At 38.5% G+C, this 26,288-nt stretch overlaps 1 protein-coding gene across 2 annotated transcripts in view; it reads right to left on the bottom strand.

Annotated features, from left to right (window-relative positions):
• The window catches only part of Rpp14a (Ribonuclease P/MRP subunit p14 a), a 68,837-nt gene that overhangs the window by 11,379 nt on the left and 31,170 nt on the right, over positions 1–26,288 (bottom strand). For both annotated transcript variants that reach the window (XM_090371692.1, XM_090371693.1), the window contains exon 3: positions 12,876–12,952. In XM_090371692.1, coding sequence (XP_090227818.1) covers positions 12,876–12,952 — 77 coding nt within the window. The remainder of the gene's footprint in view (positions 1–12,875; positions 12,953–26,288) is intronic.

Below are 26,288 nucleotides of genomic sequence, written 5' to 3' on the forward strand. Positions count from 1 at the left end.
ACTTGAACTTCTGTAGACTGTAATTTTCAGGAAATACGAATAAAGGAAGGTTGTTCCAGAAAACGGCAGTTGAATGAATAAATGAGGAAGATGAAAAGTTGGTTCTGTGGGTTTGAAGTTGGATAGTAAATGGATGTTGGCTGGTGGCGGCAAGTGTTCGGACTGTTTTGAAAGAGAGAGCGGGAATTATAGAAGCCAATTCAGAAGAACAGTGCCCATGGAAGTATCTGTAGAAGAGGCATGCAGCAGAAACAGTATGTCTATGAGAAAGCGAGTGGAGAGACTGTTAGAGATGAATCATTAATTAACCTAACTGCCCTCTTCTGAATAGAATCAAGAAGCCTGAGAGAGGTTTTAGGGGCACCACCCCATGGCAGGGCAGATTTGTGATCCATACAGGGTGAGAAGCTGTTTGGAAGAAAAGTAATGCCAAGAGCAAAAGAGAAAACCAAGTTTTTTAGATGCAGAGGAAGCAATACTTGTAATGTGCTTGTGCCAAGAGAGATTAGAAGTCAGGGTAATCCCCAAAAGAGATATATCATTTTGCCTAGAAATCGGAGTGTCACTAAAGATAAGCATAGGAGCAGAAGAATCCTTTTTGCGAGATATAAGACAAGACTGAGTTTAAGAAGGGTTGAAATCAACTAAGTTGTCTTTGCCCCACTGGAGAATACCTGAAGATCGGCATTTAAGGAATTGGTAGCTGATTGAGCAGGACAAGGTTTCTCAAAATGGAAAGTGGAATGCAATGTGCTATCATCGGCAAAACTATGGATAAGATTTCCAGTCAATGGAAGAAGTTCATTAATATACAAGAGGAAAAGAATGGGGGAAAGAACTGAACCTTGGGGGGGGACACTGGCATTAGTGGAGAAGTTAGAAGATAGAGAGCCATCTACCATCACCCTCAGTGAGCGATCAGAGAGAAAACTGGATAACCAATTACTAAAAACAGTTCGCAAACCATAAGATGGAAGCTTGTTTAGAAGACCTTTATGCCAAACACGATCGAAAGCCTTTGAGATGTCAAGAGCAACTACTTGTGTTTCGCCGAACCTTTCCATTGAACTAGTCCATAAATGGGTAACATAAGCCAGAACATCACCAGTGGATCGACACTGACAGAATCCATACTGGCGATCGTTGATCAGATGGAAGGTTTCTAGGTAGTTTAAGAGTTGGCGGTTAATTGATTTCTCCATTACTTTAGAAAGAGTAGAAGTAATTGCAATGGGATGATAATTGGATAGGAGGGATTTGTCACCCTTTTTCGGAACTGGCTGGATATGAGCAAATTTCCAAGCAGAAGGAAAAACACCTTTGGAATAAGAAAGTGAAAAAAGGCAGCAAAGAATAGGAGTAAGTTCAGGAGCACAGATTTTGAGAACAAGTGGAGAAATACCATCAGGACCTGGAGCTTTCTTAGCATCAAGATTCATCAAAATCCTTTTGATATCCTTTTGACGGAAGACCACAGGAGGCATTGAATGGAGCGTGTTGGGAATGGTGGGAGGTGTTTTACCAAGATCATTAATACATGAGCTGGAAGAAAAATGGGATGCTAGCAGGTCAGCTTTATCCTTGGCTGAAGTGACAACAGAACCATCTGGTTTGGACAGAGGTGGAAGCAGAGATGGGCAAAAGTTGCAGCCAATAGCTTTGGCAAGAGACCAGAATGCTCGGCTACCATTGGGGCAAGAAGCAAGTTTCCTACTCTTAGCCTGTTCAAACTCTAGTTTGGACTGATTAATAATTGCTTTACAATTGTTGCGAGCTTCGGTGTAGGCAGAAAATGAAACTGAAGAATTAGAAACAAGCCAATTACGATATGCAACATTCTTCTCTTGAACAGCCTTAGCGCATTTATTGGAAAACCAAGGACGAGATTTTAAAGTGGAGTGTGGGATAAAGGATTCCATTCCTGCAAGAATAATTTCACTGACACGATCTGAGCAAACGTTGACATCAGAAGTTTTGAAACAGTAATCCGACCAAGGAAAAGAAGAAAAGAAGTCTCGCAGGTCATCCCATTTTGTATTCTTGTAATACCAAACAACATGAGGTTAGGAATAGCCATGAGATAAAGGTTCCACTGGAGAAGAAACAATCACCAAGTTGTGATTGTCTAATGAACAATCTGTGCTAGGCCATTAGTAATTGCAAAAGCCTCAACATCTTGACCTGCTGGGTCTGTGTGACTAGAAAACGGAAGCCAGCTGGAGTTGTGAACATTAAAATCACCAAGGAAAATTACCTCACGGTTAGGAAAGTTGGACTGAAGAAAGTCAAGTTGCAAAGAGAGGAAGTCAAAGAGCTCGAAGTGATTAGTGGAGTTGGGAGAACGGTAGAGACAACAGATGAATTTGACACAATGAGGTAGAGAGATTTTAAGCCAGAGAAGATCAAAGAGAGGAGATTCCAAATTGCCAAGTCTCTGACAGGGAATATCAGAACGGACATGCACAAGTACCACCTTTAAGGCGAAAGGAATTATACAGCGAATAATTTGGGCATCTGAAATGAGCAGTAGTTGAATCAACCGATAACTGAGATTCTGTCAGAAAAAGTACATGGGGTTTGGCAGACTGCAGACTTAAAGCTATAACTATCATTCGGCAGACTTAAAGCTATAACTACCATCAAGGACAAAGGGAAGAGCTTTTGCTTTCATAAAGTCTATGACAGTGGTCTCAGGCAGTTTTTATATTCTATACAGTGGTACCAACTGATGCTGTTACCAACAGCAAACTCTAAATGGGAAGTATTCAGGGAAATAATCATAGAAGCTACTAGGCCTTTTATACCAAGAGATACATACAGTCCAAAGCACAGATCTAAATGGATGTTGGATGAATTGATGAGACTTCTGGCAGAGTAGAAAAATCCATGGGATGCATATAAATTATAAGGCAATACAGAAGCCTACAATAGATATAAACTAGTCTGAAAACAAGCCACGAAGGAGGTTAGCTAATACAGATTATGAGAAGTCTCTGGCAAAGGATGCAGAGAAAAACAGCAAAGACTTTTGTAAACAGTAGAAGGAAGGGGATAAATCACATTGGTCCACTTGATGTCAATGGTTTAACTGTTGATGACCATCCTCAGGTTGCTGACAAACTAATGAAGTATTTTGCATCTACATTCACAGATGAGAAATTTTTTAGGAATGGGGATGTCAGAAGTGTATCAAATTGTAACAGAGAACTAAATGATTTTGTGATGACTGAGAGGAAAGTGGAAGAGAAATTGTTGAAAGTAAACAAAAAAAAGGCAGCTGGGATGAATGGGATCTAGCTAATTATATTTAAAGGAGATAAGCAAACCTTTAACCATAATTATGAGTGTCCTTGAAATTAGAGAAGGTTCCTATGGACTGGAGATGTGTGAATATATCCCCAACTCAAACCCGTTAGTTTGACTTCTGTGTCAGGAAAAATAATGCCGTCACTGGGTAAAGAAGTAATGCAGGACCATTATACAGTCCTCCTATCAGAAGAATGAACTGAAGGACAATGCCACACAGTCTATTTAAGAAGTAGATATATAGTGAAGTAATAAATAGTGTGGGGGTTGGGGGGGAACAAATGCAGATATTAAATTGCTGTTATAGACAAAAAGAAATGGTAATGCATTGAATCTATTCATTATTTGTTAACCACGATTAACTTTGTTTAAACATAAAACTAATAAAAAAAAAAGACCATAATCATCCTATCACTCCTAAAGTTCATTTTCATGGAAGTATGACTACAGGCAGGAATGCAGTTATACTGCAGTCATAGTATGGTTTATGAGGCAATCTTGTTCAATCAGTCTGATTGGATACTAGGGTGCAATAATAAAAGGACTGGATACAAAAAATAATTTTGACATCATATACAGGGTTGTTAAAAAGTATTTCTATGTAGAGGGCTCTGGAGGGCTTGTATTGAAGAGAAATTTGGATAACAGGTACAATAAAGAATGTGCTTGCCATTTATTGGACAAAAAAAAAAATTAGTTACAAAATTTGTCACTCTATGGCATGTAACTATCTTAGTTACGATTATGCAAATAACTTACGTTATTTGCATAATTGTAAGTTAGTGCCACTGTACTGTATAAAAGCAAAGCAGTCTCTTCAAAATCATACAGTAGATGTTTGCCTACACTACAGCAGTAATGCCAACAACGGAAAAGCTACTATTAGTGAAGCTGTACTATCAGAACAGCAACAATGCAGCTGTGGCTATCAGAGAATTCTGGCATCAGAAGAGCATAAGGCGCGGGCCTATGACTGTTATTTGTGCTGTCCTCAAAATGACTGCAAAATTTGAAGCGACAGGACATCTTGGTGTTCAACCAGGTAGAGGTTGAAAATGATTGGACTCCTCTCATGTTGAAGATGTGGCTACGGCTGTCTGGATTTATCAAGTCAATCTCCATGTGGTAGTGCAAATGTACCAGATGTTTCTCGTGATGTGGACACGTCATCCCTTTATTAATAGTACTATGAAACACCTCTCCAATTTGTACAGCAGTGTCACAAGCCTTTCTGAAATCCAAGTACAGGGTTGTTAAAATTAAAGTATCCCTATGTAGAGGGCTCTGGAGCAAATTCTAAGGCTCATACTGAAGAGAAATTTGGACAACAGGTACAATAAAGAATGCGCTCTCGCCAATTATTGGAAAAAATAATTAGTTACAAAATTTGTCACTACATGGCGCTACAGTTGTTCAATGTGTCCTCCATTTTGGTCAACAACAATTTCCATTCGAAGAACAGCATTTTGTACAGCAGAACATATTCCACTGTAAGGCTAGTAATGCGTCAGGTTTTGCAGATATTCTTTCACATATGCACTTCAGTTTCTGACACGAATGACAGTGGATATCACTTGGCCATGGAACATCCTTTGGAGTGATGAAGCCTACTTCTTCTTAAATGGACAAGTGAATACGCACAACTGTTGCATTTGGGCAACAGAAAAACCCTCGAGTTATCCAAGAGGTCTCGTTGCATTCTCCAAAAGTGACAGTGTGGTGTGGATTTACGGCTACATTCGTGATTGGGCCATATTTTTTTGAACAGGTAACACTGACTCAACCCTGCATCTGTTCCATCACTGGACAGCAATATTATGAAATGTTGGCAAATTTCGCAATACCAGAGCTGCAATAATGTGGGTGCCTTCAGGATACCATATTCATGCAAGATGGTGCGTCACCCCACATCTACCATTGTGTCCAAAGATTGCTAAGGCAACACTTTACAGATGAACAGGTCATCAGCCATTGTTTCCAGACATCTTGGCCACCCCGATCACCAGATCTCACTCCATGCAACTTCTGGTTGTGGGGTTTTTTGAAGAACCAGGTGTATTGGGAAGGATGTCAAACTCTGGCAGATCTGAAGGACAGCATTGGATGTCATGTGCTGGCTATTCCAGTTGACATGCTATTTTCTGCTGTACAAAATGCTGTTCTTCGAATGGAAACAGTTGCTGATCAAAATGGAGGACATATTGAACTGTAGCACTGTTCAAGTGATTTATATTGCCACAGCGCCATATAGTGACAAATTTTGTAACTAATTGTTTTTCTCAAATAAATGGCGAGAGCGCATTCTTTATTGTACCTGTTGTCCAAATTTCTCTTCAGTACGAGCCTTAGAATTCACTCCAGATCCTTCTACACAGGGATACTTTAATTTTAACAACCCTGTACTTAGATTTCAGAAATGCTTGTGACACTGCTGTACAAATTGGAGAGGTGTTTCATTAAGGACAAATTAGTGCTATCGATAAAGTGATGGCTGAGTGGGAGAAGATAGTGTGTGGACTGCATTTCTTGGACTAATGTCATTAGTGGTGTACTGTTGTTTTCTATATGGGTGTGGGATTTGTGCACAAGGCACTAAAGGTGATAGTAGACCCAGGCTCGGCTGCCTAGGTGTTGGCTGCTCCCTGGTGGCGAGGTGGGCTGACACAAGCCATACACCAATACATAAAGCTTTGCAGAGTTTCTGCACCAACACAGACATGCAAGTTGGAGATGGGCTTAGGCCTAGGAGCCACAACACACACACACGTGTTCATATATAATATAGTATCTTATATAGGTATAATGAGAATGCTAATGTATATAAAATTGTATATATATCTTCTTTGTAAATTTTGTATATAATTTGTAAATAATTGTGTGTACAAATAAATGGAATGTTGTTTTCTATAGGTGGAGATGGGATTTTGCCTAGGAGCCACCCTTGACTCTGGGATACACATACGAAGTGCACCAGGAGATATAACATAATGTCTTATATATGCGTAACAAGAATGTTAATGTATATAAAATTGTATATATATCTTCTTTGTAAGTTTTGTATATAATTTGTAAATAATTGTGTGTACAAATAAATGGAATGTTGTTTTCTATAGGTGGAGATGGGATTTTGCCTAGGAGCCACCCTTGACTCTGGGATACACATACGAAGTGCACCAGGAGATATAACATAATGTCTTATATATGCGTAACAAGAATGTTAATGTATATAAAATTGTATATATATCTTTTTGTAAATATTGTATATATATGTAATAATTGTGTGTGTGTGTACAAATAAATGGAAAAAATTGAATGTTGTTTTCTATACTTACTAATGATATTAATAAAAGTATGTCAGGTTTGCAGGTTATTTAATAACAGCAATCATGATTTGCTACCGCAACTAGATCTAGAAAAAATAGGCTGATGAGCTAAAGTGGCGATTGAAGTTTAACATTGGCAAATGCAAGGTACTGCGTATAAGTAGCAGCAGTCTCCCAAATTAACGTCAGATGTGTGATACCACACACACACACACACACACACACAAGATAGTGTCACACAAATTACCGTCTCCTCCCCTTCTCACCATTCCCACTTTCCCTTCTGGTGGGGCATGGGCATGCCCCACTGTGACTTGGGGTTGCCTCCTCTCATGACTCCATACTTCTGTTCCCCCCCCCCCCCCCGACTTCAGTCTCCCCACCCACTCTACCTGCACATACGCAAGCGAATGCCCTACACATCGGAATTGATTTAATCATCTCCAAATTACATTTTTCGCCCATACACACTCCGCCTTTCAAAAATTTAGCGTTATTCCTCATCGAATTTACCAAATAATATATATACAGGGTGATTCAACCAGTGCGACAAACTTGTAGGAGGTTTAGGGGACACAAAGACGAATCAGAATCACATAGCATTGCAGGCTCCGAAATGCCTTCTTCATGCGGTAGAGGACGTTGAACGGGAGGTCGCATGAACAGCGATCCCGCTGGAAGTCAGCATTTGCGAACTGTTTCTGTTGAAGAAACCAAGTAGCAAAAGTCCTCCAGAGTGGATAATCCGCAGGCTCCAATGATTGGACGCGTTGCAGATGGTATGAACTCATTTGGTTTGTTGACAGTATCCTCCATACAGTGGATTGGGAAATACCCAATCGTTGGCCTATCGCTCGAGCACTTGTACTTGGATTGCCTTCTGCAAGACGTAGGACATTCTCCTCATTGTCCGCTCTCGATTCATGGTACCTCTCGTGAAACAACCAGTCTCACGTAACCTTCTGTGCACATGTGTAAAAATTGTATGATGAGGAGCACGCCTGTGCGGGAAACGTTTCTGGTACAAGCGCAGAGTGGTGCGTCCGTTACAGCCCGCAGCTCCACATGCGAGGTGCATGTCGGCCAGTTCAACGTTTGAATACTCGTCCATCCTACTGCCTCGGGAACCAGTTCGCAAATGCTGACTTCCAGCGGGATCGCTGTTGACGCGACCTCCCGTTCAACGTCCTCTACCGCACGACAAAGGCATTTTGGCCCCTGCAATGCTATGTGATTCCGATTCATCTCAGTTGCAAGTTTGTCGCACTGGTAGCGAATAACCCTGTATATATACAGTATATATATGTTTTTTTTTTTTTTTAGGTCCTAGCTGCCGAAATCTCAGGAAATTAAGCGGCAGGACCTGCCAGAGTAAATCTTAGTCTATTGGTGTTTCCTGGACTGCCTCCACGGGGCGAAAGTTGGGCCACAGTAGGGGACCAGCGGGTAAATGACCAGATGAACAATGGTACATGACACTACACATATACAATATTCATACACTTTTAAATCTCTGGCATTTCCCAGCGAACTGGTTCAACCAAAATGAAAGCAACGCGGAGATGGGGGAAACCCCTGGTGCCATTTGACCCTAAACACACTTTACTTTGCACACAAGATAATGGAGAATGAGAAAGAACTAGAATCAGATGTGAAGTTCTTTGAGCAGTGTAGACAGGCTGCTAAGACAGCTCATAAAGTTTTATCAATGATATATAGGAATTTTGCCAGCAGAGGCTGTCACAGATATGCCAGACAAGCTGTGCTTGCTACATGGGAGTCTAATATTCGGGTGACACTCAAGTCAAGTGCACCCAATTTCGGTGAAGTCCGGATGGTCCGTGACAGCCATATCCTCTGCTTGCACCTTCATGATGGTGGGACTGTTGGTAATCCTAGGTATAACCCCCATGCACAAGCACACTGTGGCATCCACACCACACAAAGGAATGCTGCCCCTCTGTGTTACCAGGCAATACAGGGGGCTCACATCTGGTGGGTATGGGCTTGGCACACCCAGGGTCCTCAGTGGATATCATCATTCTTCTCTTTCTTGGTGATTTCCTTCTACTTCTCTCTCTCACACACACACACACACACAGGGTAACTCAGAAAATTTGTTTGGCTGGTGCTGCATAAGCCTCAGGCTTCCCTGCACCCTAGGGCTAATAATAATAATACTAGGTGGTAGATGACTTATCAACCGGTGTAATACGATCACTTTGCTTATTGGAGGATCAAAGTTGTGGAACCCTTGTTTAGTCTCCGGAGCTAAGTTCCAGTCAACCCTTCTCCACCTCTTCCATCATGCAGTATGATAGATGTCTTTTGAGGTTATGATGAACACTATGGCGAGATCCAAACTTCCTTACATTTTGAGGGTACAGTTCTAAAACATTGTTCACAGGCAGGCCTCTAATTAGCACACCTTACCAAACCTCTCTAGGTGGCTTCGGATCACTTAGTGTATAATCTTGCTATCCCTACTCTGCCAGATAATGACTGGAGGGAGTCCGAGTAGTGTATGCGGGGCTTTGTCGAGGCCAAATTATGTCAAGGATCTGGGTATATTCTTACCATGTGTACGCCACATCCAAAAATTTCATTACTTCATACAGTATGTGTCCCCCCCCCACTTTTTCTTATTATTCAATATACCATGAATTGTCAAACTAATAGAATAAGCTTATCTGCAAAAAGATCTAAACCTCCCAAACAATTCCTAGTTCATTTCACAAATATACATGATCTCAGTTCTAATCTCAAAATGATGTCCATTTCCACTTAGTACCTTTTCTGACAGAATCTCGGTTATCGGTTGTTTCAACCACTGCTCATCTCAGTTGCCCGAATTATTCGCTGTATGATTCCTTTTGCCTCAACGGTGGTACTTGTGCATATGTCTGACATTCCCAGTGAGAGACAGTAATTTGAAATCTCCTCCTTTCGATCTTCTCTGGCTTAAAATCTCTCTTCCTCATTCTGTCAAATTCATCTGTTGTCTCCAGCTTGCTCCCGATTACACTAATCACTTGGAATATTTTGACTTCCTCTCTATGCAACTTGACTTTCTCTAGTCAAACTTTCCTAACAGTGAGGTAATTTTAAGGTTCACTACTCCAGCTGGCTTCCGTTTTCTAGTCACACAGACCCAGCTGGTCGAGATGCTGAGGCTTTTGCAATTACTAATAACCTTGCACAGATTGTCCAGTATTCCTACCAGAATACTGGACAATCTTAACCACACAGCCAACATGCTTGATCTTTTTCTCGCAAACAACCCTTCTAAGTACACGGTTGAAGTCAGTGGTCCATTAGGCACCACAGATCACAACTTGGTAATTGTCTCTTCTCCAATGGAACCTTTATCTCATGGCTATTCCCAAACTCGTGTTGTTTGGCATAACAAGAATGCAAAATGGGATGACCTGCAAGATTTCTTTTCCTTCGTCGGATTACTGTTTCTAAAGTTCTTATGTTAACATTTGCTCAGATCGTGTCAGTGAAATTATTCTCTTAGGAATGGAATCCTTTATTCCACACTCCACTTTAAAATCTTGTGCTTTATCTAAACCTTGGTTTTCCAATAAATGTGTTAAGGCTCTTCAAGAGAAGAATGTTGCATATCTTAACTGGCTTGCTTCCAATTCTTCAGTTTCATTTTCTGCCTACACCAAAGCTCGCAACAATTGTAAAGCAGTTATTAATCAGTCTAAACTAGAGTTTGAACAGGCTAAGAGTAGAAAACTTGCTTCTTGCCCTAATGGTAGCCGAGCATTCTGGTCCCTTGCCAAAGCTATTGGCCGCAACTTTTGCCCATCTCTGCTCCCACCTCTGTCCAAACCAGATGGTTCTGTTGTCACTTCATCCAAGGACAAAGCTGACCTGCTAGCATCCCATATTTCTTCCAACTCATGTATTAATGAGCTTGGTAAAACACCTCCCACCATGCTCCAGTCTTCCATCAAAAGGATGTCAGAAGTATTTTGACGAATCTTGATGCTAAGAAAGCTCCAGGTCCTGATGCTATTTCTCCCCTTGTTCTCAAAACCTGTGCTCTTGAACTTACTCCTGTTCTTTGCCGCCTTTTTTCAATTTCTTATTCCAAAAGTGTTTTTCCTACTGCTTCGAAGTTCGCTTATATCCAGCCAGTTCCTAAAAATGGTGACAAATCCCTCCCATCCAATTATTGTCCCACTGCAATTACTTCTACTTTTTCTAACGTAATGGAGAAATCAATTAACTAACAAATCTTAAACTATCCAGAAACCTTCTGTCTGATCAACGATCGTCAGTGTGGATTCTGTCAGTGTCATCCACTGGTGATATTCTGGCTTATGTTACACATTTATGGACTATTTCAACAGAAAAATTCAGTGAAACACAAGCAGTTGCTCTTGACATCTCAAAGGTTAGTGTTTGGCATGAAGGTCTTCTAAACAAGCTTCCATCTTATGGTTTGCGAACTGTTTTTTGTAATTGGTTATCCAGTTTTCTCTCTGACCTCTCACTGAGGGTGATGGTAGACGGCTCACTATCTTCTAACTTTTCCACTAATGCTGGTGTCCCATAAAGTTCAGTTCTTTCCCCCACTCTTTTCCTCTTATATATTAATGACCTCCTTCCAGTGAGAGGAAATCCTATGCATAGTTTTGCTGAAAATAGTACATTGCATTCCACTTTCCAGTTTGAGGAACTTCTTCCTGCTCAATCAGCTTCAACTTCTCTAATATCCGCCTACCAATTTCTTAAATTCCAATCTCCAGGTAATTCTCTAGTGGGCAATGAAAACTTAGTGATTTCAATCCTTCTAAAATTCAGTCGTCATATCTCGCAAAAAGGATTCTTCTGCTCCTATGCTTATCTTTGGTGACACTCCGATTTCTTGGCAAGATGATATCTCTTTAGGGGATTACTCTGACTTCTAATCTCTCTTGGCACAAGTACATTACAAATATCGCTTCCTCTGCATCTAAAAAACTTGGTGTTATCTTTCGCTCTCGGCGTTACTTTTCTTCCGAAGAGCTGTTCACTGTGTACAAATCCACCATATGGGGTGGTGTCCCCAAAACCTCTCTCAGGCTTCTAAATTCCATTCAGAAGAGGGCAGTTGGGTTAATTAATGACCCATCTCTAACAGAATATTTCCAATCTCTATGGGCACTTCCATGGGCACTGTTCTTCTGAATTGGCTTCTATAATTCCCACTCTCTCTCTCTCTCTTTCAAAACTGTCCGAACACGTGCAGCCAACATCCATTTACTGTCGAACTTCAAACTCACAGAACCAACTTTTCATCTTCCTCGTTTATTCATTCAACTGCCGTTTTCTGGAACAACCTTCCTTTATACGTATTTCCTGAAAATTACAGTCTACAGAAGTTCAAGTGTAATGTCAATAAATATCTTCTTTCGGCTTCCCAACCTCCAGCCCATGAACGGTACTAAGTACTATAGGTTCTAATACCTCTTGTGTTTGGGGTTTTCATAAAAACAAAATAAAATAAAAGGTGATAATTCCACTGTGTAAGGAAATTGGTAGGCTACATCTTGAGCACTGCCGACAGGTCTGGAAACCTGGTTTTAGGAAGGAAATGTATCTGCTGGAAAGGGGACAGAAAAGAGCAATGAGATTTGTGTAAACCGAAGGGTGCTCTTACAAAGAAAAGCTTAATTTCTGCAAATTTCAGCATCTGGAAACTTAGACACCTACATGTCTAAGTTTGCAGATGGTGAGGATGTCTTATTGAGCTGTTTAAGGCTTCAAACGGATTAAGCAAGGTCAGTGTTAATGGCATCCTTCCTCTTTCTCAGACGAAGTGGCATAAATTCAAATTGAGAAGGATTGTTGCAGGACATATGAGTGGAAATTTTCCTTCAGTCAGCAGCTGTGTTCTTGCATCTTTCACTACTAATATCAGCGTTGTTGCAGCAACAGACAAGAACTATTGAGATGGGTGAAAGTGTTACTTTGACTCGTGTCATCTACAATGTACGAAGAGAAATAAATACCTCCAAAAACTGTCCTTTTCCCACTGTACCAAGCTGTAGTTTTATTAAAGGAACCAAATGTGTTAATGGTTAAATAACGAAATTTTATTTGTAAGATGTCAGCTATATTTTTATTTGGTAAGGATATTTAATAAATTTTTGGAAACAAAAATGTAAAAAGCAAATTTCAAAATGATTTTTTAAAATAATATTGCTAAATTAATTGTCACCTCAAAAAAAAAAAAAAAATACATACTTGGCAGGAAATCGAATAATCGCTCTGTAATTTACTTCTGAATATTTTAGAATATCCACGGGAATTGCACATCCTATCTGACAAATAACACAAATTTAATAAGCTTTCCAAATTAATATCAAACAGATTTGTACAAATTTAAGTAACAGAATGAAAATATCTTTTCATTAATAAATAAATATATTCAACATCATCCTAATTTATTTAATAATGATTCAATATAAGAGTAATTAGCCTATAAGCTCCCTCCATAATTTTGTGGACTACTGCAAGCATGCATAGTTCATCTCAGATAGTCGATCCAGTGTACATGGTCATGATTATGCATTAGCCCATTCTCATGATTTTTGAAAAGCATTACACAGCAATATTCAATGGAGGATGACAAAAAGCAATTCACACATGTTGATTTAATCCAAGTTCATTATCAGCAATTTACATGAAAATTTTAGCATTTCCAATGCTGACAATACACAAAAATGAAAATTATATTAATAAATCAGATGTTTTATAAACTCTAAAATTCCTGGTTTACTTCATCAGTGAAAATTTATCCTAAAATACTTAGAAAGCACTATTACAAAAACCAAATAATTGGGCAAAGCTAATAAATATGTTATTAATTTTTTGAAATAACACAAAGGGCTAGAGGAATGTTGAGCGCACCGAGATTCACATGTTTATTATTTGGTGATCATTGTTTGAATAACTGGCACCTGTCCGTGCAGAACCAACATGGAATCAAAGGGGTAGATTCTGGCTGGTAGGATTGTCAGTGTTATTACTGCTTGAACAGCCTGTTGATTTTGCTGCCCCATGGGCCAGAACCAATCCCCTGCTGTACATAAGGACTGGTTCCAGTGATATATTTGGGGGGGGGGGAATCCCGTTGCAGGATTTGAAAACACATACCAGATCATTGTTAATCAGAAGCTCCTCAAAACTACTGATGAAATTAAAGAAAGCCCTAATGAAGAATGATTTAAAAAAGTCTCCTTCATCCATGCTGATTTCTGGAATGTGTTGTAATTTCACCGAAGTTCCAACAATGTCTGTTTAAACTGGACATTGCTGGAACTTCTTGTTAAAGTATTATTTCATTTCTTAAAATTATAGTAATATAGTTCTTTTAATTAATGTTACCATTTTGTACTGCATTAAGGTTTAATGTTTGCTCAGGAGCTTAGAGGGGAACAGGCATTCTGTGTGCTATCAGACACTCAATCTAAAACACTGATGGATCCAAAATCTTTATATCTCAGAAGATTTAGGAGAAGTCTGGTTGGCCTGACTCCCTAAAATCCACTCGTGCACACCTTCTCGATGGTAAGCCCAGCCCTGTTACGTCACTTAGGTGACAACGAACGTGTAGAGTGGTTCTCTTCAAGACGCCTGGTCAGCATGAAGAGGAAAAGACTAAACCCCCCCCCAGCACAACGAAACAAATGGCTCTCAGTCCCCAGCGGCTTTCACTCCCCCCTCTTACGGCAGCGAGAGGATCAGAGTGGAAGCAGAGGGTGCTAAGAATCTCTGGGTACGACCTGGCTGCCATGCACAGAAACTGAACTTGGCCTGTTACAACATAAGATCACTCATCAGTGAAGACAGGATATTAGAGCTGGAAAAGGAATTAAAAAATGTGAATTGGAATATCATCGGTTTGACTAAAACAAGAAGAAGAAATGAATCACTTATAAGTTTATCAAGTGGAAATCTGCTGTACACCAATGGAAACAGTGAAAGGAGTGAAGGTGGAGTTGGGTTTCTGGTCCATAAATATTAAAAAAACAACATTTTGGATTTCAAAAGTACATCACCAAGGGTGTCAAGACTACTTGACACCCTTGGTGATGTACTTTTGATTTGATGAAGAGATTTCTTCAACCTCTTCATGATGATGGTGAAGAAAACCCTATCATTATGGGGGACTTCAATGCTAAGGTTGGAAAGAGACAAAATAGCACAGAAGAGGAACTATAGGAAATTTTGGAATTGGTGAAAGACTTGTGGAATTTGCAGAATCTCGAGGATTGTCAGCAATGAACACTTTTTTTCAAGAAAAGGGTGAATAGAAAGTGGGCACGGAAGAGCCCAAATGGATTAACAACTAATGAAATAGCCTTCATCTTCACTAACAGAAGATATATCGTGAATGATGTTACCGCCCTGAACAAGGTAAATGTTGGAAGGGATCACAGAATGGTAAGATGCACACTTGATATAGATGTAAGAAAATAAAGGAAAAAACTGACTCGAGTAAATAATACGAAGGTCTTTAAGATAACAGAAGAGGAGAAAATGGATAAGTTTAAGTTTTTAAGTTTCAGTATCTACTGAAACTTAAAAACAAGTTTGAGCTTCTGCAGACTGTTCAGGACTAAGATATCGACGAGGAACATTACAACTTTCTGAAAGTGATAAAGCCCAAGAAACCTAGAGGTAAAAAGAAATCCGGCGAAGGTAAAGAAAGCTTGCACAAGAAGCATGCAAAAGTTCGACGAAATTTACCGATAAAAGTACTTTGCCGTAACGGCATTTGTATTGTTGCTCGCTCGGTAAACAGACAGTGGGTGTTATCGGTCAGGAGTAGAAATTGAAACCCTCCCGAAGGGGATAAATCTGACCTTTTTTCTTTAGAATCGCTAGTGGATAAATTGTTTATTAAGAGAAAAAAAACAAAAGGAAGCCCACACGAGAAGCACAGCAAGCTTCAAAAAAGTTTACAGTTGAAACTATGTTACGAACATGTTTTACGACACCAGAACTTCCAATATGACTCTGTTCGTGATTCAATTAGTCATTCCAAAGAAAAAAGGTTGGTTATTCCCCCCCCCCCACACACACTTCGGGAGGGTTTCAAGCTCCCGTGGGATTCAACTCTACTCCAGACCAATAACACCCACCATCTGTTTACCAAGCGAGCAACAATACAAACACCGTTACGGCAAAGTACTTTTACCGGTAAATTTCATCAAACTTTTGCATGCTTCTCGTGCAGGCTTTCTATACCTTAGCCAGAAATCCAAAGAAGAAAAAATTAGTCAAGAAACACTTGTTATGATGAACTCAAGACGACAGATGAAGAGCAAGATAAACACTAACAAGAAGAAAATTGAATATACTGAGTTATGCAAAGCCATTAAAAAGAGACTCGGAGAGGACATAAGAAGATATAACACAAGAAAAGTAGAACAAGCATTAAGAGAAAACAAAGGACTTAAATCAGCAACCATTAGCAGTAATACAGAAAGACAAATGATACTGAAACTGAAGAATAGCGATGGTGTACTTATAAATAGCAGAGAAGGCATAATTCAAATAGCAGAAGACTACTATAGAGAATTATACAAGGAGCGAGGGAATGTGCTGGCAGTGGGGAATATGGATCGCAAATTAGTAACACATACGACATACCCGATATCCTTCCTGATGAGGTAGAACATGCATTGAAGAAAATTAAGAATCAGAAAGCCCCAGGGGAAGATGAAGTTACTGTAGGGTTGTTAAAATTGGGAGGAAGAGACAGCACAAAAACTGGCAAGACTCTTCACAAAATGCATTAGAAAAGCTGTGATACTTCAGGAGTGGAATAATGCAATCATAGTTTTGCTGCATAAGAAAGGAGATAAATTAGAAATTGGAAATCATAGACCAATTAGCTTGTTACCCCACATCTACAAGTTGTTCACAAGGGTCATTACTAACAAATTAGAAAGAATATTTGATGAGAATCAACTGAAAGAGCAAGCTGGCTTTAGGCCAGCTTGCTCTTTTGTGGCATTTGTGGATTATTAAAAGGCATTTGACTCCATACAGCATAAGGCAATGTTCCGGGCACTGGAAAGACAAGGCATGGATACCCCATCTCCTTTATTAGACTAGACAAAGACAGTACGAAATTTAAAATCGAGAAAGGAGTTCGACAAGGAGACCCAATATCTCCGAAGTTGTTTACTGCTGCCCTTGAGGAAGCTTTCAGAAGATTAGAATGGTCGTAGAAAGAAGTCAATATGAATGGAGAGTACCTAAACCATTTACGATTTGCAGATGACAATGTGGTCATAAGCCACGATCCTAAAGAATTAGAGGAAAATCTTAAACAGTTATGCAGAGTTAGTAAGGATTTTGGACTAAAGATGAATATCGCTAAAACAAAAGTAATGATGAACAAGTATACCATAGAAAGGGAGCAGTAATTGAAAAGGTGGAGTCATATACTTATCTGGGACAAGTCATTAGCTGTAATAATGATAAATGGCTGGAAGTCAAGAGAAGAATAAATTTTGAATGGATAGCATTCAGGAAATATGGTCACATACTGAGGAGAAATATCCCAATTTGTCTGAAATGTAAAATAATGAACCAATGTATATACTGCCCACCATGACTTATGGAAGTGAAACTTGGGCACTCACCAAAAGAATGGAAGAGAAGCTGAGAACAACACAGCGAAGAATGGAATGAATTATATTTTGAATCAGAATGTTAGATAAGAAGAGAAACACATGGATTAGGCAGCACACTCAAGTAAAGGACATTCTTATCAAAACTAAAGAACTAAAATGGTCTTGGGCAGGACACACAGCTCGAAGACATGACAGATGGACTAAGAGAATAACAGAATGGTACCCAAGAGGAGCTAGAAGAAAACCCGGAAGACAATGACGGAGATGGACAGATGAAATTCATGAGTTTATGGGTAGTAAATGGATAGCCATTGCACAAAACAGAAGGAACTGGAACATTGCTGAAGAGGCCTTCATCCTGCAGTGGATTGAAAATGGATGATGATGATGACTGCTTTAAGGTTAAATAAATGAATTTCTGAACTTTAGTGCACTTCAGTAGGGATTATTGCAGACAAAATATCAGACCTGGAATTTTTTTTTTAATGGATCTAATATTTAAAGGCATGCACAGAAAAGGAATCTTCTGAGCAAATTCCACTTACGAACCATGCTGGCAGAGGTAAAAGTCTCTATATTTATATTTAAACACTTACTTTTGTATTAGAACAGCGTAATAAGGAAAAATTTGTTATTTCTATATCTTTTTTGAGATATAGAATACTTATTTATAGGATCTGAATAAGAATAAATAATAAGACTGCACTAAATAATAAAGTTGCTGTACTGAATATTATACATAATTGCAATCTATGAAACTATTTTCTCCTCACTCAAATTTCTTGTGTGTTTTCAACAATGTATGGTAGATAGGTTGAGGCATTTAGCTTAGTAACTTCCTACTGTCATCATCAGATATCATGATGATCATATTAGCAGTTGATCTATTTGTGCCATTTGCAGAAAAACTGCAACACCCTACATCAGAGGTTCCCAAACTTTTATGCCCCCTTAAAATATTTCCTAAATTTCACGTGCCCATTTTCCAAAACAAGCGGAAATAAACGGATTTGACAAAACTTTGGGTATACATACTTTTATGAATATTTTTTTGTACCTGGATTTGTGGGATGATTTGGCCATATTTTGTTAAAAAAAATTGCTTCATATAAACAAGTGGCCCCATAAAAACCAAGTGCACCCCACATTTTGGGAACCTTGACCCAAAATGGAAATGTTCTGATAGATTACAGAAATTAATGAAATGAGACCAAATTGCATTTGGAAGAGTAGTATGTAGTTCCTTACAATCCTCATCAACAGGAGTACAGTATGGCTACAGGAACTGATACTAGTAAAAGGACAATATGTAAGGAGCCTCACAGATCAAATTTTATGGAATGGCTGCAGCACACAAACCATACATCACAGCCTTGACCTGCCTGGTGCATAACCCTTTGTAATTAGTCCCTAGAACGTCAGAAAGCTGTGTTATGGAGCAACAAATCTCAGTACACAGTTTTCCAATCTGATGGCCATGTTTGGCTTTGGCTGATGACCAAAGAACATTATTTACCAGATTGTCTTCCGAAATGTGAAACTTGGCAAAAGTGCTGTTACTGTCTGAGGTTGGACCATTAGTTATCATTCTTGGAACAATAAATACCATGTGGCACATTGCCATTGTGTACAGTTCTGCTCTCCCTACACTTTGGCAGCAGTATAAGGAGGTCAGGTCCCTTTTCTTTTTCAGAATGACAATGCATAGTCTGTAGTGACTGTGGTTTGGAGACATGGGTGTGCAAAATTTCTTAGTCAAATGAAACTGGAGTGGTCACTTACACAGTAATAGAATGTTTCTGGATTTACTGGATGACTGTTTTCTATGCTAACATGTTAAAGAAGAAACAAGAGAAAGCAACTCTTGATTTGATTACCAGCAGTAACTTTTCATGCATTTAAAATCTTTAGGTAATGGTAGTAGTGATAATAATCTATTAATGTGGGATTTATTTAACTTTGATGGGGCAACTTGGGATGAAGTATGCCAGAGTCATTTTTTTCCTAATAAAAAAAAAAGTGACACCAACATCAATTTATGAATTTCTCCATTATTGTTTTTCAAATGGTAAGCATGGGTTTGGCACACCCAGGTTCCTGAGCTGGATATCATCATTCTCATCTTTCTTGGTGATTCTCTTCTACTTCTCTCTCTCTCTCTCTCTCTCTCTCACACACACACACACACACACACACTGAATTACCCTGTGTATATACACACACAGGGTAATTCAGAATTTTTTTTTTGGGCTGGTGCAGCATAAGCATCAGACTTCCTTACACCAAATAATAATAATAATAAATCAGTCATTGTTTTTTTTTTTTTTTTTTAATAAAAGAAGTTTGGCCATTAAAAAAAATAAATAAACTTGTGTTTTCTTAAGCCTATTCATGCATATTAATAATCTAGTGTTGAAAAACAACAATTTTAAAATATTATCAGCATCTATCCCATTCAATTACTGAAGCACAATACAGTCACATATGATCCATGATGTCTCCCAGCAGAAATGCTCACTTGCTTCAGATGTTGTTTACATCTCTCTCTCTCATGACCATTCACTGCAGCATGCAGTTCGTTTATTTTATTTTAGTTTTTTTCAAGTTTTTCTCACCATCAGTAAAGATAACACCCAAATTGCAAAGAGGGGGGATAAGGAATTCTTCACATATATAAATGGAAAGAAGAGAAGGACAAACCAGATTGGACCTTTATGTAATGGACGTGGGATAATATTAGATACCCCAGCTGAAGTTGCAGATGAACTCAACAGTTACTTTGCATTGATGTTTACAGAAGAAAAACCTTTCATGTCAATGAGAAATTCTGGGAGTGAAGTTAAAAAAATGTAACTAATGATGTTCAAATTTCACATGTTTATTTAATGAAAGAACTTCTGAGCCTAGAGGCCAATAAGGCTCCTGTGATTGACAGCATTTACTCTGTAATGTTAAGGGAGGCGGAACCATTGAGGCTAATTGTGAGAGCATCACTAGACTCGGAAGTGATTCAGTTGGATTGGAAAAGTACCAATGTATCTCCAATACATAAGGGCGGTTCTAAGAGTGAAGTAGGAAATTACCAACCAGTTAGAACTTCAGTAGTAGGGAAAATCATGGAGACTATGATCAAGGGCGGAAATCAGGATCGCTTAAATAGAATATGGAATTCTGAAGGATATTCAGCATGGTTTTGTAAAGGGAAAATCATGTTTAACTAATCTGGTTAGATATTTTGACAGGGTCACTCAAGAGCTGGACTTAGGGAATAATTTTGACGTTGTTTATTTGGATTTCAGCAAAGCATTTGACTCCGTTCCACATGAGTGATTACTTTATAAGCTGGAACAGGTTGGAATCACAGGGAAAATCCTTAGATGGATAGCAGGGTGGCTTCGGGGCAGGAGGCAGAGGGTTGTGATAAATGGTTATTCCTGAGATTGGGTTGATATAAGAAGTGGGGTTCCCCAAGGGTCAGTATTAGGACCATAGTTGTTTTTCATTTTCATAAATGACATCGATGAAGGTATAGAGGGCATGATGTCTAAATTTGCAGATGATATAAAAATTGGGAGAGTAGTTAATGATTGCCGCCAAGCAGAGCTTCTTCAGAATGACCTAGATAGACTTCAGAGATGGTCAGAAAAATGGCAGCTATGTTTGAATCCAGCAAAGTGTAAGGTATTGCAGGGGAACAATAACCCCAAAATAACTTATACACTTGGCAGAGTTGAACTAAAGCTGGTAGTGGAGGAAAGGGACTTGGGTATTACAATAAGGTCAGATATGAAGTTCTCTGAGCATTGTATACTGGTTGCAAGGAGGGCCCATGGTGTCCTATCGATGATTTATCGAACTGTCACTAGTAGAGATAAGGACGCCATAATCCCATTATATAAGGCTATTGTTAGACCATACTTGGAATACTGTGTTCAAGTATGGAGATCGCACCTAAAGAAAGACATTGTTCTTCTTGAAAGGGTCCAAAGATGGGGATGGGTAACTCGCCTGGTGAGATCGGCAAAAGGGCATTCATATGAGGAAAGACTTCGAATATGTGGGTTGCAGAGCTTGGAAACTAGGCACCTTAATTGACTTGATTGAGGTGTTTAAGGCCTCTGAGAGGCATAAGCAAAATGAATAAGGATTAAATTTTCACAGTTATAAATGATTCTAGAACTAGGGGCCATAATTTCAAGTTACAGGGGAGGAGGAGTTTAGACTGGATTGCAGGAAATTTTATTTTCCCCAGCAAGTTTAAATTACTGGAATAAGTTATCTTGTCAGCCTCTACCATGGGTGGTAGAGGCTGACAGTCTGGGGAAATTCAAATGTCAGCTTGATAATTACCTAAGGGAGGAGGGAAATGCATAGGTTCTCCATTTCCTTTCCTCTTATTAATTTTTATTATATATATACTTTTTAATTTTCTTCTTGTTATTATTAATTTGTTTTTATTCTTATTATTTTATTTTATTAATTTTTTTTTATTTTTATTTATTTATTGGCTGGTGCAACACAAGCCATAGGCTTCTCTGCATCATGTGGCCATTACTAATACTAATTGCGGGTATTTTTAACATGTGAAAAAATATGTCCAAAGGGTGGCAATGGAGGTTTTATTTTAAAGCAATAATTAAAAATATACTTTTTAATAAATAATGGATTACTCACACTTTTGTCTGTAACAGATTGAAAATCAGGTGATATCAAAAAGTGAACAATTTAAAATTTTTTATGCCAATTTTGTAAAATTTCTAAATGGGAAGCATTCAGGGAAGTAATCATAAAAACTATTAAGCTTTTTTATACCAACTAAGAGATAGTAAGGTTCAGAGCTAAATGGTAGAGGAAAGTGGCAAAGAAAAAAAAATTCATGGGATGATTATAAATTATCAGGAGACACAGAGATCTGCAATTAGTATAAACCAGTGGTTCCCAAACTACTGAGATCTATGGACCCCTTCAAAAATGAAAAAAAACTTTCAGATATATAAGCACATTCTGCAAGAGTTTCAGTCTTTCCTTGCTTGTGTCAGGATGGCGAGTTACATGTGTGTGTGTGTGTGTGTGTGTGTGTGTGTGAGTGAGAGAGAGAGAGAGAGAGAGAGAGAGAGAGAGAGAGAGAGAGAGAGAGAGAGAACAGTGGGTTTTCTGAAAAGAAAATTCAAAGTTTTATGTTTAAAACAACTTAACTTTATTCTTCTTTTTGCATAAATATATAATAATAACTTTATTTATCATCAATTTTCTATACACAGAACGAATAATCTGACCAGTTCCAGAGGATCATTTCTCGGACACTCTGGAACTGGTATACGGACCCCAGTCTGGGAACTGCTGGTATAAACTAGTCTATAATCAAGTCCCTCCTCTAGGTCTTACCACCTTATTTTGGCCGAAGAGGTCTGAGTATCCCAACGATCCTGAGAGCTATTTAGGTCGGAGCTTAAGCTCGTGATAGGGCCAAACAAGGTCAAAGGGCAGGGATGAGACTAAGAGCCTCACCACTGTCTTCAAAGAGAAGGGTCAACAACCCACTCTTTAGATGTAAAATTAAAATTCTCAAAGAAAATTAAAGGCAGAAACTAGACTGACAATAGGGAATTGACTAGGAATGGATTAGGGAAAATCTGAAAAGAAAAAAGGAATAACTGTTGGATCATGGAATGCAAGGTCAATTACCTGGAAAGAAGAAGAAATAGTGGGGGCATTAGGAAATAGCAAAAACTAAGAAATGTACACTAACAAAAATACAGAGAAAGGGAAAAGCATAATAAATGTGGAAAATTACATATTAATACATAGTGGGATACAGAAAACTAGAAAGGCTGCCAAATGAATTTTAATATGTGATCAGTGAAACAAAGCACAGAACAATACAATCTATAATCAGAAAGAATACTGTGTGTAAAATTATATAGAAAAGAAAGCATTAAGCATACAATGGCCCGTAAGGGGAAACCAAAAGCAAAAGAAGAAGTCAATAAATTCTATAATCAATTAAAGATTTAACTAATAAAAGAACAGCAGGAATTTGTCAATGGTTTAATGAACTCACACAGTGAATAAAAACAGAAATAAATTATTACCAGTTCTGTAGAGATTGTGAATACAGAATTACACACACACACACACCGATGAGCCAAAACATTATGCCCAGCGAGTCGTTATGCAAATGGAAGAAACTGCAGGTGAACTACAGCACGGATCGGGACACGGTATAAAAAACACCTGATACTGAGCTCTGTTAATCAGTGTTACTCTTATTCTTCAGATGGGAAAGGCAGTGGACTTAAGCAAGTTTGACAAAGGCCAAATTGTAATGGCCAGACGACTGGGGCAGAGCATATCTGAAAGCACCCTACCACGGCTGGTAAGGTGCTCATGATCAACCGTGGTTAGTACCTACAGAAAGTGGTCCGGGGGGGGGGGGAGGACCCACAAACCACCGGCAAGGTGTTGGACGACCACAGCTCATAGATGCTCTAGGTGAGTGAAGGCTCTCCCGGCTGGTACGGAGTAATAGAAGGGCGACTGTGGCACAACTTGCCGGTAATTGGAATGCTGGTGACGGGAGTAATGTCAGAACACACAGTACATAGAACCCTACTGAAAATAGGGCTGTGTAGCTGCAGGCCACTCCGAGTGCCCATGGTTCACCGACAACAGCGCCTACAATGGGCACGCGAGCATCGAAACTGGACCTCGAGTGATTGGAAGAAGGTCGTCTGATCCGATGAATCACGTTTACTGCTGCACCATGTGGATGGCTGGGTATGTGTGCATCGTTTACCTGGGGAAGTGATGGCACCTGGATGCACCATGGGACAAAAACAAGCCGGTGGCGGTGATATCATGCTTTGGGTGGTGTTCTGCTGGGATACCTCAGGTCCAGTCAAGCATGTGCCAGGTACTCTGACGTCTACCACCTACCTAAACATCATTGCTGACCAGGTACACCCTTCATGGCAACGGTCTGGCAGTGCTGTCTTTCAGCAGGATAATGCGCCATGCCACACCACCCGGATTGTTCGAGACTGCCTTATGGAACATGAGGAAGACTTCCAGGTATTGCCCTGGCCTCCAAATTCCCCAGACATCAATCCCATTGAGCATCTGTGGTTTGTGTTGGAACAGCAACTCTGATCTGCAGTGTCTCAACCATGGACCTTATAGGAGGTAAAGGATCTGCTGGTTACGTGTTGGTACCAGATACCGCAAGACATTTAGAAATCTTGTACCATTCATGCCTCGCTGGGTACGAGCTGTTTTGGCTGCACATGGAGGACTACATGATATTAGGTAGGTGGTCATAATGTTTTTGCTCATCGGTGTGTGTGTGTGTGTGTATAGATAGAGAGAGAGAGAGAGAGAGAGAGAGAGAGAGCAACATAAAATACAGAGAGCGCAGAATAAAATACAGCAACATAAAATTCATAAAATACAGACAGTAATTCAATAATTATTATGTAATCATACTGGTAACGGTTATCAATTAGCAGTGGGAACATTCTGATTTAAAGAATTAAATAGAAAAAAAATTAACAAAGATAGAGAAACAAAATTCCAACTTGAATTATTAAGAAATGAACGTATCAGGAATCTATACAAAAATATATTCAGAATTAAAAGAAATTAATATGAAAAATCAATGAATAGAAAAAAATGGAAAAGGATCAAATTTGTATAAATAAAGCAGCATATGAAACATTAGGATAATGAATAGAAAAAAATGGACTAATACACAGAAGTAAAAGACTTGGCTAAGATTAAAGCAACAGCATTTCAGAAACAATTATCAAATAAAACAGATGCATAGCTATGTCAAAAATATAAGATGATTCAAAAATCAATATGGAGATGAGAACAATAAAACAAGAGTACTGGGAAAGGTTTTTAAAAGAATTAGAAGACGACTTTTAAGGACCACAAAGAAAATTTTGGCAAATAATGCTGAATCAAAGAAAAGAATTAAATGAATATGTTAAAATTATAAACATTGACTAAGTTACACAGGTTTTAAAAATTATAAACATTGACTAAGTTACACAGGTTTTTAAAAAATTATATACAAGCAGAGGGCAACAAACAAAATAATGAAGAAATTCAAGGAATAACAAGAAAAACAAAATCTAGGAAAAGCTAAGACTACAGAAGTAATAGAAATATTGAAGCAAATATTGAAGAACATACAAGTGATCGGTGAAACAAAAATAACAAAAAACAATGTATAATAAAAGGATATAAGCAATTGTCAGAAAATTAAGGGTATTAATTTATTAAACATCACTGCAATTATACACAAACTTAATTCTATAATTAAACAAAATTACGCCAAAAATTTAGGAAAACCAGATCATGCATAGATGCAATATTTATGGTAAAGTAGATAATAGAAAAATAAGGGCACAACAGACCAATTTATATGTGCTTTGTAGATTTAATAAGTTTTATTTTTAACAAAAACATAAGATAATTTAAAAATCAATATGGAGATAAGTCAACAAAAGCATTCGGAAAGGCTAATTAATGAATTAGAATACAAAATTTAAAAAAATAATAAATATAATCTGCTATGCAGATAACACAGTACTAAAGGCAGAAAGTGAAAAATGATTTTCAAAGAATTCTACATAATTTAATTAGAAAGCAAAAGTATAATATGGAAATATTAGACTTTTGCTTTTCCTATGTACAAATGAAAAGGGAAAATGACAGAACAAGTAATAAAGTTTAAACAATCTCAGAATACAGATAAATAGTTTAGGAATAACTCAAGAAGAAGAAAAATAAGCATTAAAAGTGAGTAGAATATTGGGGGAGGGAGCTAAATAATATAACCTGGAACAAAACAAACAGTAATCAGGATACCAAAGTTAAAATATACAAAGACAGATCAATAAGTAATGCACAATTACTCACACGTGCATGTGCATAAGGAAGAGGGGAGAATTTATGATATACACCTATTGTACTATGAATTACCCATTAACATACCTAATAT

This window comes from Mastigoproctus giganteus, chromosome 4, assembly GCF_048544385.1.
Source record: "Mastigoproctus giganteus isolate SK-2022 chromosome 4, ASM4854438v1, whole genome shotgun sequence".
Taxonomy (NCBI): Eukaryota; Metazoa; Arthropoda; class Arachnida; order Uropygi; family Thelyphonidae; genus Mastigoproctus; species Mastigoproctus giganteus.